The following is a 14,403-nucleotide window of genomic DNA, read 5'->3' as shown; positions in this document are numbered from 1 at the left end:
TCCTTTACATTATACTATAATATACTGTAGTACCAGGGCAGCTTCCTTTACGTTATACTATAATATACTGTAGTACCAGGGCAGCTTCCTTTACGTTATACTATAATATACTGTAGTACCAGGGCAGCTTCCTTTACATTATACTATAATATACTGTAGTACCAGGGCATCTTCCTTTACGCTATACTATAATATACTGTAGTACCAGGGCAGCTTCCTTTACATTATACTATAATATACTGTAGTACCAGGGCATCTTCCTTTACGCTATACTATAATATACTGTAGTACCAGTGCAGCTTCCTTTACATTATACTATAATATACTGTAGTACCAGGGCAGCTTCCTTTACATTATACTATAATATACTGTAGTACCAGGGCATCTTCCTTTACATTATACTATAATATACTGTAGTACCAGGGCAGCTTCCTTTACATTATACTATAATATACTGTAGTACCAGGGCATCTTCCTTTACGCTATACTATAATATACTGTAGTACCAGTGCAGCTTCCTTTACGTTATACTATAATATACTGTAGTACCAGGGCAGCTTCCTTTACATTATACTATAATATACTGTAGTACCAGGGCGTCTTCCTTTACGCTATACTATAATATACTGTAGTACCAGGGCAGCTTCCTTTACATTATACTATAATATACTGTAGTACCAGGGCATCTTCCTTTACGCTATACTATAATATACTGTAGTACCAGTGCAGCTTCCTTTACATTATACTATAATATACTGTAGTACCAGTGCAGCTTCCTTTACATTATACTATAATATACTGTATTACCAGGGCAGCTTCCTTTACGTTATACTGTAGTACCAGGGCAGCTTCCTTTACGCTATACTATAATATACTGTGGTACCAGTGCAGCTTCCTTTACATTATACTATAATATACTGTAGTACCAGGGCAGCTTCCTTTACGTTATACTGTAGTACCAGGGCAGCTTCCTTTACGTTATACTATAATATACTGTAGTACCAGGGCAGCTTCCTTTACGTTATACTATAATATACTGTAGTACCAGGGCAGCTTCCTTTACATTATACTATACTATAATGTAGTACCAGGGCAGCTTCCTTTACATTATACTATAATGTAGTACCAGGGCAGCTTCCTTTACGTTATACTGTAGTACCAGGGCAGCTTCCTTCACGTTATACTGTAGTACCAGGGCAGCTTCCTTTACGTTATATTATAATATACTGTAGTACCAGGGCAGCTTCCTTTACGTTATACTATAATATACTGTAGTACCAGTGCAGCTTCCTTTACGTTATATTATAATATACTGTAGTACCAGTGCAGCTTCCTTTACATTATTCTATAATATACTGTAGTACCAGTGCAGCTTCCTTTACATTATACTATAATATACTGTAGTACCAGGGCAGCTTCCTTTACGTTATACTATAATATACTGTAGTACCAGGGCAGCTTCCTTTACGTTATACTATAATATACTGTAGTACCAGGGCAGCTTCCTTTACGTTATACTATAATATACTGTAGTACCAGTGCAGCTTCCTTTACATTATACTATAATATACTGTAGTACCAGGGCAGCCTTCTTTATATTATACTATAATATACTGTAGTACCAGTGCAGCTTCCTTTACGTTATACTATAATATACTGTTGTACCAGTGCAGCTTCCTTTACGTTATACTGTAGTACCAGGGCAGCTTCCTTTACATTATACTATAATAAACTGTAGTACCAGTGCAGCTTCCTTTACGTTATATTATAATATACTGTAGTACCAGTGCAGCTTCCTTTACATTATACTATAATATACTGTAGTACCAGTGCAGCTTCCTTTACATTATACTATAATATACTGTAGTACCAGGGCAGCTTCCTTTACGTTATACTATAATATATTGTAGTACCAGGGCAGCTTCCTTTACGTTATACTATAATATACTGTAGTACCAGGGCAGCCTTCTTTATATTATACTATAATATACTGTAGTACCAGTGCAGCTTCCTTTACGTTATACTATAATATACTGTAGTACCAGTGCAGCTTCCTTTACGTTATACTATACTATACTGTAGTACCAGTGCAGCTTCCTTTACGTTATACTGTAGTACCAGTGCAGCTTCCTTTACGTTATACTATACTATACTGTAGTACCAGTGCAGCTTCCTTTACGTTATACTGTAGTACCAGTGCAGCTTCCTTTACGTTATACTATAATATACTGTAGTACCAGTGCAGCTTCCTTTACATTATACTATAATATACTGTAGTACCAGTGCAGCTTCCTTTACATTATACTATATAATAGTGTAGTATAATAGCTTCTTAACTTACATTATGCTATATAATATTGTAGGATAATAGCAGCTTCGCTTACATGATGGTAGACATGTAGCAGTTGGTGTGTTTATTCCTGTCTGTCACCTCTCACCCCAACCCTGCCTGCTGCCTCCCTGCTTCCCCCTCTAATATGCTTCCAGTTGGTGTGTTTATTCCTGTCTGTCACCTCTCACCCCAACCCTGCCTGCTGCCTCCCTGCTTCCCCCTCTAATATGCTTCCAGTTGGTGTGTTTATTCCTGTCTGTCACCTCTCACCCCAACCCTGCCTGCTGCCTCCCTGCTTCCCCCTCTAATATGCTTCCAGTTGGTGTGTTTATTCCTGTCTGTCACCTCTCACCCCAACCCTGCCTGCTGCCTCCCTGCTTCCCCCTCTAATATGCTTCCAGTTGGTGTGTTTATTCCTGTCTGTCACCTCTCACCCCAACCCTGCCTGCTGCCTCCCTGCTTCCCCCTCTAATATGCTTCCAGTTGGTGTGTTTATTCCTGTCTGTCACCTCTCACCCCAACCCTGCCTGCTGCCTCCCTGCTTCCCCCTCTAATATGCTTCCAGTTGGTGTTTTTATTCCTTTCGGTTACTGGCCCAACGCTCTAACCACTAGGCTACCTGCCGCTCTAGGTCAAGTAGGGGAGAGGTGTTGCTTTTCAAACAGGGTTGCTGTTCATTTGAGCAATATGAGATAGAAGGAAGTTCCATGCAATAAAGGGCTCTATATAATACTGTACACTTTCTTGAATTTGTTCTGGATTTGGGGACTGTGAAAAGACCCCTGGTGGCATTTCTGGTGGGGTAAGTGTCTGTGTAAGTTGACTATGCAAACAATTTAGATTTTTCAACACTTTGATGGTTCTCATAAAAATAAGTGATGCAGTCAGTCTCTCTTCAATTATTGGCCAAGAGAGACTGGCATTCGTAGTATTTATATTAGCCCTCTGATTACAATGAAGAGCAAAACATGGCGCTCTGTTCTGGGCCAGCTGCAGCTTAACTAGGTCTTTCTGCTTTTTAGGAGTGTGGTGTCAAAAAAGCAGAGGAGCTCTTTATTACGGACAGACCTCTCCCCATCTTTACCACCATTGAATCTGTATGTTTTGACCATGTCAGTTTACAATCTAAGTTAACACCAAGTCATTTAGTCTCCTCAACTTGTTCAACAGCCACACTATTCATTACCAGATTGAGCTGAGGTCTAGAGTTTAGCGAATGATTTGTACCAAATGCAATGCTCTTAGTTTTAGAGATTTGTCAGAATTTTGTATAATATTTTTTACTGGGAGCTCATTCCAAAACTGACTGCAACTCTTTAAGGGTTTCAGTGACTTCATTTAGCTGTGGTTGTTGACCCGTATATGGTTGAATCATCAGCATACGTGGACACACATGCTTTGTTTAATGCCAGTGGCAGGTCATTGGTAAAAACTACAAAAGAGTAGAGGGCCTAGAGAGCTGCCCTGCGGTGCACCACACCCTACATGTTTGACATTTAGAGAAGCTTCCGTTAAAGAAAACCCTTTGAGTTCTATTAGATAGATGGCTCTGAATCTACGATATGGCAGAGCTTGAAAAGCCACAACACGTAAGTGTTCTCAACAACAGGTCGGGGTCAATATACTATCAAAGGCTGCACTGAAATCTAACAGTACAGCTCCCGCAATCTTCTTATTATCAATTTCTTTCAACCAATTGTCAGTAATTTGTGTCAGTGCAGTACATGTTGACTGCCCTTCTCTGCCAGCATGCCGAAAGGCTTGTTGATAGCATTGTATTTGCCAGTATCTAACACAGTACCACTACCAGAGCAACTTGGGTATCAGTTGTTTTGATTCCCACCCTGCTCTCCTCTCCCCTCTAATAAACCTCTAATTCTAGTCATTTAGTCTGTAGTCCTAGCCCTTCAGGTCTGTGTCCCAAATGGCTCCCTATATAGTGCACAACTTTTGAACAGGTTCCCATAGGGGACTAGGCACTATGTAGGGAATAGGGAGCCATTTGTGACTCAGCATGACTCTGGCCCTCCTACCAATCCGTTTCTCCAGCTAGCTATCTGTCTGTCTAGAAGCTTTATAAAGTGTGAAGTGTGTTGCTGGGGGGTCCAGAATAGGCCTAGTTGTCCCCAGGTGGGCCACATGTAATGAGAACATCCCAGTAGGGAAGGCTGCCTGGGTGTAGAGGGCTAGGAGGGGGAGGTGGAGGGAGCTAGGAGGGGGCTAGGAGGGGGAGGTGGAGGGGGCTAGGAGGGGGAGGTGGAGGGAGCTAGGAGGGGGAGGTGGAGGGGGCTAGGAGGGGGAGGTGGAGGGGGCTAGGAGGGGGAGGTGGAGGGGGAGGTGGAGGGGGCTAGGAGGGGGAGGTGTAGAGGGCTAGGAGGGGGAGGTGGAGGGGGCTAGGAGGGGGAGGTGGAGGGGGAGGTGGAGGGGGCTAGGAGGGGGAGGTGGAGGGGGCTAGGAGGGGGCTAGGAGGGGGAGGTGGAGGGGGCTAGGAGGGGGAGGTGGAGGGGGGCTAGGAGGGGGAGGTGGAGGGGGCTAGGAGGGAGCTAGGAGGGGGAGGTGGAGGGGGCTAGGAGGGGGAGGTGGAGGGGGAGGTGGAGGGGGCTAGGAGGGGGAGGTGTAGAGGGCTAGGAGGGGGAGGTGGAGGGGGCTAGGAGGGGGAGGTGGAGGGGGAGGTGGAGGGGGCTAGGAGGGGGAGGTGGAGGGGGCTAGGAGGGAGCTAGGAGGGGGCTAGGAGGGGGAGGTGGAGGGGGCTAGGAGGGGGAGGTGGAGGGGGCTAGGAGGGGGAGGTGGAGGGGGCTAGGAGGGAGCTAGGAGGGGGAGGTGGAGGGGGCTAGGAGGGGGAGGTGGAGGGGGCTAGGAGGGAGCTAGGAGGGGGAGGTGGAGGGGGCTAGGAGGGGGAGGTGGAGGGGGCTAGGAGGGAGCTAGGAGGGGGAGGTGGAGGGGGCTAGGAGGGAGCTAGGAGGGGGAGGGGGCTAGGAGGGAGCTAGGAGGGGGAGGTGGAGGGGGCTAGGAGGGGGAGGTGGAGGGAGCTAGGAGGGGGAGGTGGAGGGGGCTAGGAGGGGGAGGTGGAGGGGGCTAGGAGGGGGAGGTGGAGGGGGCTAGGAGGGGGAGGTGGAGGGGGCTAGGAGGGAGCTAGGAGGGGGAGGTGGAGGGGGCTAGGAGGGAGCTAGGAGGGGGAGGTGGAGGGGGCTAGGAGGGGGAGGTGGAGGGGGCTAGGAGGGGGAGGTGGAGGGGGCTAGGAGGGGGAGGTGGAGGGGGCTAGGAGGGGGAGGTGGAGGGGGCTAGGAGGGGGAGGTGGAGGGGGCTAGGAGGGAGCTAGGAGGGGGAGGTGGAGGGGGCTAGGAGGGGGAGGTGGAGGGGGCTAGGAGGGAGCTAGGAGGGGGAGGTGGAGGGGGCTAGGAGGGGGCTAGGAGGGGGAGGTGGAGGGGGCTAGGAGGGGGAGGTGGAGGGGGCTAGGAGGGGGCTAGGAGGGGGAGGTGGAGGGGGCTAGGAGGGGGAGGTGGAGGGGGCTAGGAGGGGGAGGTGGAGGGGGCTAGGAGGGAGCTAGGAGGGGGAGGTGGAGGGGGCTAGGAGGGAGCTAGGAGGGGGAGGTGGAGGGGGCTAGGAGGGGGAGGTGGAGGGGGCTAGGAGGGAGCTAGGAGGGGGAGGTGGAGGGGGCTAGGAGGGGGAGGTGGAGGGGGCTAGGAGGGAGCTAGGAGGGGGAGGGGGAGGGGGCTAGGAGGGAGCTAGGAGGGGGAGGTGGAGGGGGCTAGGAGGGAGCTAGGAGGGGGAGGTGGAGGGAGCTAGGAGGGGGAGGTGGAGGGGGCTAGGAGGGGGAGGTGGAGGGAGCTAGGAGGGGGAGGTGGAGGGAGCTAGGAGGGGGAGGTGGAGGGAGCTAGGAGGGGGCTAGGAGGGGGAGGTGGAGGGGGCTAGGAGGGGGCTAGGAGGGGGAGGGGGCTAGGAGGGAGCTAGGAGGGGGAGGTGGAGGGGGCTAGGAGGGGGAGGTGGAGGGGGCTAGGAGGGAGCTAGGAGGGGGAGGTGGAGGGAGCTAGGAGGGGGAGGTGGAGGGAGCTAGGAGGGGGAGGTGGAGGGAGCTAGGAGGGGGGGGGTGGAGGGAGCTAGGAGGTGGAGGGAGCTAGGAGGGGGAGGTGGAGGGAGAGGTGGAGGGAGCTAGGAGGGGGAGGTGGAGGGAGCTAGGAGGGGGAGGTGGAGGGAGCTAGGAGGGGGAGGTGGAGGGAGCTAGGAGGGGGCTAGGAGGGGGAGGTGGAGGGGGCTAGGAGGGGGAGGTGGAGGGGGCTAGGAGGTAGCTGGGAGGTTGAGGTGGAGGGAGCTAGGAGGTGGAGGTGGAGGGGGCTAGGAGGGGGAGGTGGAGGGGGCTAGGAGGGAGCTAGGAGGGGGAGGTGGAGGGGGCTAGGAGGGGGCTAGGAGGGGGAGGTGGAGGGGGCTAGGAGGGGGAGGTGGAGGGGGCTAGGAGGGAGCTAGGAGGGGGAGGTGGAGGGGGCTAGGAGGGGGAGGTGGAGGGGGCTAGGAGGGAGCTAGGAGGGAGCTAGGAGGGGGAGGTGGAGGGGGCTAGGAGGGGGAGGTGGAGGGGGATAGGAGGGAGCTAGGAGGGGGAGGTGGAGGGGGCTAGGAGGGGGAGGTGGAGGGGGCTAGGAGGGAGCTAGGAGGGGGAGGGGGCTAGGAGGGAGCTAGGAGGGGGAGGTGGAGGGGGCTAGGAGGGGGAGGTGGAGGGGGCTAGGAGGGAGCTAGGAGGGGGAGGTGGAGGGAGCTAGGAGGGGGAGGTGGAGGGGGAGGGAGCTAGGAGGGGGAGGTGGAGGGAGCTAGGAGGGGGAGGTAGAGGGAGCTAGGAGGGGGAGGTAGAGGGAGCTAGGAGGGGGAGTGGGAGGGGGCGAGGGGGGGGAGGTGGAGGGGGCTAGGAGGGAGCTAGGAGGGGGAGGTGGAGGGAGCTAGGAGGGGGAGGTGGAGGGGGCTAGGAGGGGGAGGTGGAGGGAGCTAGGAGGGGGAGGTGGAGGGAGCTAGGAGGGGGGGGGTGGAGGGAGCTAGGAGGTGGAGGGAGCTAGGAGGGAGAGGTGGAGGGAGCTAGGAGGGGGAGGTGGAGGGAGCTAGGAGGGGGAGGTGGAGGGAGCTAGGAGGGGGAGGTGGAGGGAGCTAGGAGGGGGCTAGGAGGGGGAGGTGGAGGGGGCTAGGAGGTAGCTGGGAGGTTGAGGTGGAGGGAGCTAGGAGGTGGAGGGAGCTAGGAGGGGAAGGTGGAGGGAGCTAGGAGGGGAAGGTGGAGGGAGCTAGGAGGGGAAGGTGGAGGGAGCTGGGAGGGGAAGGTGGAGGGAGCTGGGAGGGGAAGGTGGAGGGAGCTGGGAGGGGAAGGTGGAGGGAGCTAGGAGGGGAAGGTGGAGGGAGCTAGGAGGGGGAGGTGGAGGGAGCTGGGAGGTGGAGGGGGCTAGGAGGGGGAGGTGGAGGGAGCTGGGAGGTGGAGGGAGCTGGGAGGTGGAGGGGGCTAGGAGGGAGGGAGCTAGGAGGGGCAGGTGGAGGGGGCTAGGGTGGAGGGAGCTGGGAGGGGGAGGTGGAGGGAGCTGGGAGGTGGTGGGGGCTAGGAGTTGGAGGGGGCTGGGAGGGAGGGAGCTAGGAGGGGCAGGTGGAGGGGGCTAGGAGGGTTACAGACAGGTGGCAGACACACACACACACACACACAGGGGTTACAGGCAGGTGGCAGACACACACACACACACACACACACACACACACAGGGGTTACAGGCAGGTGGTACACACACACACACACACACACACACACACACACACACACACACACACACACACACACACACACACACACACACACACAGGGGTTACAGGCAGGTGGCAGACACACACACACACACACACACACACACACACACACACACACAGGGGTTATAGGCAGGTGGCAGAGGGGGCCGTCACTCCCTCTCCACAGAGGTGGTCAGAGTTAGGCTAATTATGTTCTAATTCTCCTGCTTTTTCTTTTTCTCTCTCTCTTCTCTTCTTTCTCACAAACACTCTTTCACTCTTTTTCTCTGTCCCTGGCGGGTCAGAAAGGAGACTGACTGGTTAATAGAACCAATAATGGATGATAGGCAGCAGCATTACTACCCTTTTGATCTCATAGATTTCTGATTTTCACAGATTTCTCTCTCTCTCTCTCTCTCTCTCTCTCTCTCTCTCTCTGTCTCTCTGTCTCTCTCTCTCTCTGTCTCTCTGTCTCTCTCTCTCTCTCTCTCTCTCTCTCTCTCTCTCTCTCTCTCTGTCTCTCTCTCTCTCTCTCTCTCTCTCTGTCTCTCTCGGTGTCTCTCTCTGTCTCTCTCGGTCTCTGTCTCTCTCTCGGTCTCTGTCTCTCTCTCTCTCTCTCTCTCTCTCTCTCTCTCTCTCTCTCTCTCTCTCTCTCTCTCTGTCTCTGACTCCCGCTGCATCCCAAATGGCACCCTTTTTCCTATTTAGGGACATAAGGCTCTAGTCAAATGCAGTGCACTATATAGGGAGTAGGGTGCCAGTTGGGGACCCCCACCCCAGCCCCCCCACCCCAGCCCCCTTCTCTCTGGATGGGAAGTTGTTACTGATCCTAGCCGACAGCATTAGCACCGCAGGGAGAAAAAAATGGCACTTGGTTCAGTCCTCCCCCACACACACACACACACACACACACACACACACACACACACACACACACACACACACACACACACACACACAGTCCTCCCTCACCTAGATTAAGAGATGTGAAACACAGGCCTGTCACTTAACCTATCATTAAGATACAATATAGAACCGTTTATCATATTTGCCAATAACATCATCTAGAATTAAATTACCTTCCAATAACATTGTCTAGATTAAATTATCTTCCAATAACATCTAGATTAAATAACCTTCCAATAACATCTAGATTAAATAACCTTCCAATAACATAATTTAAGATTAAATAACCTTCCAATAACATTGTCTAGAATTAAATTACCTTCCAATAACATTGTCTAGAATTAAATTACCTTCCAATAACATTGTCTAGAATAAAATTACCTTCCAATAACATTGTCTAGAATAAAATTACCTTCCAATAACATTGTCTAGAATTAAATTACCTTCCAATAACATTGTCTAGAATTAAATTACCTTCCAATAACATTGTCTAGAATTAAATTATCTTCCAATAACATTGTCTAGAATTAAATTATCTTCCAATAACGTAGTCTAGATTAAATGACCTTCCAATAACATTGTCTAGATTAAATTATCTTCCAATAACATTGTCTAGATTAAATGACCTTCCAATAACATTGTCTAGATTAAATTATCTTCCAATAACATTGTCTAGATTAAATGACCTTCCAATAACATTGTCTAGATTAAATGACCTTCCAATAACATTGTCTAGATTAAATTACGTTCCTTTCCCTTTTGATTCATGGATTTATCAACACTTTTTTTCTTGATTCTGTCTCCCAGGCACTCCAACGATAAGTTCACACACACAGAGAGTACACACTATTAAATCGGGGGGGGGGGGGGGCTGGAACGAGAGAACGAGAGAAGAGGCATGGACGGATGATGGAGGACGAGGGAGCAGCTTTGATTGAAGTGGAATGTCTTTCCTTGATGAACTGACAATGAAAAGTGCTCGTTGAACAGCCGGCACCTTTTTTCTTTGTCAGATGGATGAAACAGAGAGTCAGCTATTTCCTAAGAAATACGCAAACACTTAGTGGCACATTTTATGCATGTGTTGTAAATTATACGCACGTACAGTCTGGAGCACAGGTCTGGCAGCTATTGTTGATTTTGTGATATCTTCTCCTCGGACTGGTATCACTCATCCTTTCTTTCCTTCTTCCTGTCATCTCTTCATCCTTCCATCCCTTCATCTTTTACTGAGGAAGGTCTGGTTTTTATCCCAATTTGACACCCTGTTCCCTGTACAGTGCACTGTCCGTAGCCCTGGCTCTTGTCGGAAGTAGTGCACAATGTAGGGAATAGGGTGTCCATTTGGGACCTTTCTCTGTGTTGTTGAACAGGCCTGACTCGGTCTCTGTTGTTGTTGAACAGGCCTGACTCGGTCTCTGTTGTTGTTGAACAGGCCTGACTCGGTCTCTGTTGTTGTTGAACAGGCCTGACTCGGTCTCTGTTGTTGTTGAACAGGCCTGACTCGGTCTCTGTTGTTGTTGAACAGGCCTGACTCGGTCTCTGTTGTTGTTGAACAGGCCTGACTCGGTCTCTGTTGTTGTTGAACAGGCCTGACTCGGTCTCTGTTGTTGTTGAACAGGCCTGACTCGGTCTCTGTGTTGTTGAACAGGCCTGACTCGGTCTCTGTTGTTGTTGAACAGGCCTGACTCGGTCTCTGTTGTTGTTGAACAGGCCTGACTCGGTCTCTGTGTTGTTGAACAGGCCTGACTCGGTCTCTGTTGTTGTTGAACAGGCCTGACTCGGTCTCTGTTGTTGTTGAACAGGCCTGACTCGGTCTCTGTGTTGTTGAACAGGCCTGACTCGGTCTCTGTTGTTGTTGAACAGGCCTGACTCGGTCTCTGTGTTGTTGAACAGGCCTGACTCGGTCTCTGTTGTTGTTGAACAGGCCTGACTCGGTCTCTGCGTTGTTGAACAGGCCTGACTCGGTCTCTGCGTTGTTGAACAGGCCTGACTCGGTCTCTGCGTTGTTGAACAGGCCTGACTCGGTCTCTGTTGTTGTTGAACAGGCCTGACTCGGTCTCTGCGTTGAATGACCTTGCTTTACCATGTGTCTTTGCCTTGACTGACCTTGTCCCCAGGCTAATTTTGCTACTGCATATAGAGCCTGGAAATACTGTACAACAAAGTGGGACTTAAAAGGGCCGTGGGTTAAATTTTGAGGTCAGAGAAAGACTGCTACAGCTGTATTAGATGGGATTTCATTTTATTTAATTATTCACATTTTATTGGTCACATACACATGGTTAGCAGACGTTAATGCGAGTGTAGCGAAATGCTTGTGCCACATGTCCTATTACAGCCACCATATCATTTTTTGGAAGCCCGGTTTTGATTCTGAGTTTGGGCATATAAAGTTTATATGTGAACCAGTTCTACAATGCATACTTTCCCTATCTCACTTCCTGGTTTAGCCTAAATCACATGCACTGCTCGCACTTTGAAATCCACAATGTAATCAGGGGTACGCTAGATCAGGGTTGTCAAACTCATTCCACGGAGGGCCGAGTGTCTGCCGGGATCTAGTACATGTGTCAAACTCATTCCACGGAGGGCCGAGAGTCTGCCGGGATCTAGTACATGTGTCAAACTCATTCCACGGAGGGCCGACAGTCTGCCGGGATCTAGTACATGTGTCAAACTCATTCCACGGAGGGCCGAGTGTCTGCCGGGATCTAGTACACGTGTCCAACTCATTCCATGTAGGGCCTCGTGTCTGCTGGTTTTTCCTTTCAATTAATACCTAGATAACCAGGTGAGGGGAGTTATTTCCTTAATTCATCAATCAGGTACAAAGGAGGAGCAAAAACCCCCGGAGACACTCGGCCCTCCGTGGAATGAGTTGGACACGTGTACTAGATCCCGGAGACACTCGGGCCTCCGTGGAATGAGTTGGACACGTGTACTAGATCCCGGAGACACTCGGCCCTCCGTGGAATGAGTTGGACACATGTACTAGATCCCGGAGACACTCGGCCCTCTGTGGAATGAGTTGGACACGTGTACTAGACCCCGGCAGACACTCGGCCCTACATGGAATGAGTTGGACACATGTACTAGATCCTGGAGACACTCGGCCCTCTGTGGAATGAGTTGGATACGTGTACTAGATGCTGAGGTACTGAGAGATCAGCCAATGAAGTTCCCAGCTGTAGTGTTTCCCCCGCTCTGCCATAGGCTGCGTTCAAGTCCGTTTCTGAGACTCTGTGAAACCAGATGGTTCCAAAGAGAAAGAGCCGGCTGGTGGACAAGATTAGTTGTTGACTGGTCTGACCTAATTCTAACCCCAGTCATCAGTCTTATTTCCCAGGTGGTCTGCACAGTGTTTCTATATTCTGAATGCCCTACCTTTCTTCCTATGTTTTACCTTTGACCTTTTATTTTGATTACCCTCTCGTTGTGTCTTTGCTGTGACTTCCTCTTTAACCCCAGTCATCTGTCTTGTCTCCCAGGTAATGGCCTAACATTGTCCATATGTTTTGAAAGCCTGTCCTCTTTGTCCTCACTTCACTGTCTCTAACCATTTTCTTTGGGAATTTCATCTTTACACTGTATACCTACAATACTGGTGCTGTGACTCCCAAATGGCACCCTATTCCCTATGTAGTGCCTATGGGCCCTGGCCAAAGGTAGTGCACTATAAATGGAATAGGGTACCAATTGGGAAGCAACCCCTGTGTCTTTGTTTGCGACTGCTGTAACCTCTTGTGTCACCTGTCACCTGTCTGGTGTCCCTGCAGGTTGTGGTCCACACTAAGAAAGGAGAGCGTCTGTACCGCATCTCACCTTGGGCCAAGTACGCCACCCAGGCCGAGAAACAAGTCATCTATGACTGGGTCCACTGGGACCCTCCTCAACCGTACCTAGTAAGTACTGAATTCCTCCTCAACCTTACCTAGTAAGTACTGAATTCCTCCTCAACCTTACCTAGTAAGTACTGAATTCCTTACCTAGTAAGTACTGAATTCCTCCTCAACCTTACCTAGTAAGTACTGAATTCCTTCCCTAGTAAGTACTGAATTCCTCCTCAACCTTACCTAGTAAGTACTGAATTTCTCCTCAACCTTACCTAGTAAGTACTGAATTCCTTCCCTAGTAAGTACTGAATTCCTCCTCAACCTTATCTAGTAAGTACTGAATTTCTCCTCAACCTTACCTAGTAAGTACTGCATTCCTTACCTAGTAAGTACTGAATTCCTCCTCAACCTTACCTAGTAAGTACTGAATTCCTTACCTAGTAAGTACTGAATTCCTTACCTAGTAAGTACTGCATTCCTTACCTAGTAAGTACTGCATTCCTCATCAACCTTATCTAGGAAGTACTGAATTCCTTACCTAGTAAGTACTGCATTCCTCATCAACCTTATCTAGTAAGTACTGAATTCCTTACCTAGTAAGTATTGAAGTCCTCCTCAACCTGACCTAGTAAGTTATACAGTCTACTATTACACTGGCCTCCGTCACTTTACATAAATGATGAGTTCTGTACCTGATCTCTCATCAGTGATGAAGCCAAAAAACCCTCCCAATCCCAGACAAACCTGCATCACGTCCTCACTGTCATCCGTATCATTCATAATGCTTTTCAATGGGGAAACGCATTCACATGGCTATTCTAACCGCAATAGCTGGTGTTATTGAGTCTGTGTTCGATGCTCGGTGTGTCAGTATGTAAGGGAGGGGGCTGCATTGTGTCTGTCCTCCCTCCAGCAGAAGAGCAGGCAGACCAAAACAATGAAAAGGCTGTGTCTGAAAGGGCATCCTGTGCACTATGGTCAAAAGTTGTCCCCTTTGTAGTGAAATGGGTGCTATTTAGGACACATCCAAAGTGTTTTAATGACCCCTGTTATTTCCCTTCCTTTTAAATAGGCGACAGTGGTCTCTCTCTCAATTCAATTCAATTCAGAGATCTTTATTGGCATGGGGAGACGTGTGTATATACTGCCGTAGCAAGTGATATACACTGCTCAAAAAAATAAAGGGAACACTTAAACAACACAATGTAACTCCAAGTCAATCACACTTCTGTGAAATCAAACTGTCCACTTAGGAAGCAACACTGATTGACAATACATTTCACATGCTGTTGTGCAAATGGAATAGACAAAAGGTGGAAATTATAGGCAATTAGCAAGACACCCCCAATAAAGGAGTGGTTCTGCAGGTGGTGACCACAGACCACTTCTCAGTTCCTATGCTTCCTGGCTGATGTTTTGGTCACTTTTGAATGCTGGCGGTGCTTTCACTCTAGTGGTAGCATGAGACGGAGTCTACAACCCACACAAGTGGCTCAGGTAGTGCAGCTCATCCAGGATGGCACATCAATGCGAGCTGTGGCAAGAAGGTTTGTTGTGTCTGTCAGCGTAGTGTCCAGAGCATGGAGGC

At 49.9% G+C, this 14,403-nt stretch overlaps 1 protein-coding gene across 1 annotated transcript in view; it reads left to right on the top strand.

The window, feature by feature from the left end:
* The window catches only part of gbe1b (glucan (1,4-alpha-), branching enzyme 1b), a 393,966-nt gene that overhangs the window by 127,505 nt on the left and 252,058 nt on the right, over positions 1-14,403 (top strand). Inside the window, exon 4 of the mRNA XM_071358105.1 lies at positions 12,759-12,884. Coding sequence (XP_071214206.1) covers positions 12,759-12,884 — 126 coding nt within the window. The remainder of the gene's footprint in view (positions 1-12,758; positions 12,885-14,403) is intronic.

This window comes from Salvelinus alpinus, chromosome 21 (genome assembly GCF_045679555.1).
Source record: "Salvelinus alpinus chromosome 21, SLU_Salpinus.1, whole genome shotgun sequence".
Lineage (NCBI taxonomy): Eukaryota > Metazoa > Chordata > Actinopteri > Salmoniformes > Salmonidae > Salvelinus > Salvelinus alpinus.
The sequence above is the reverse complement of the archived record's forward strand: the minus strand, read 5'-3'. Positions and strand labels throughout refer to the sequence as shown.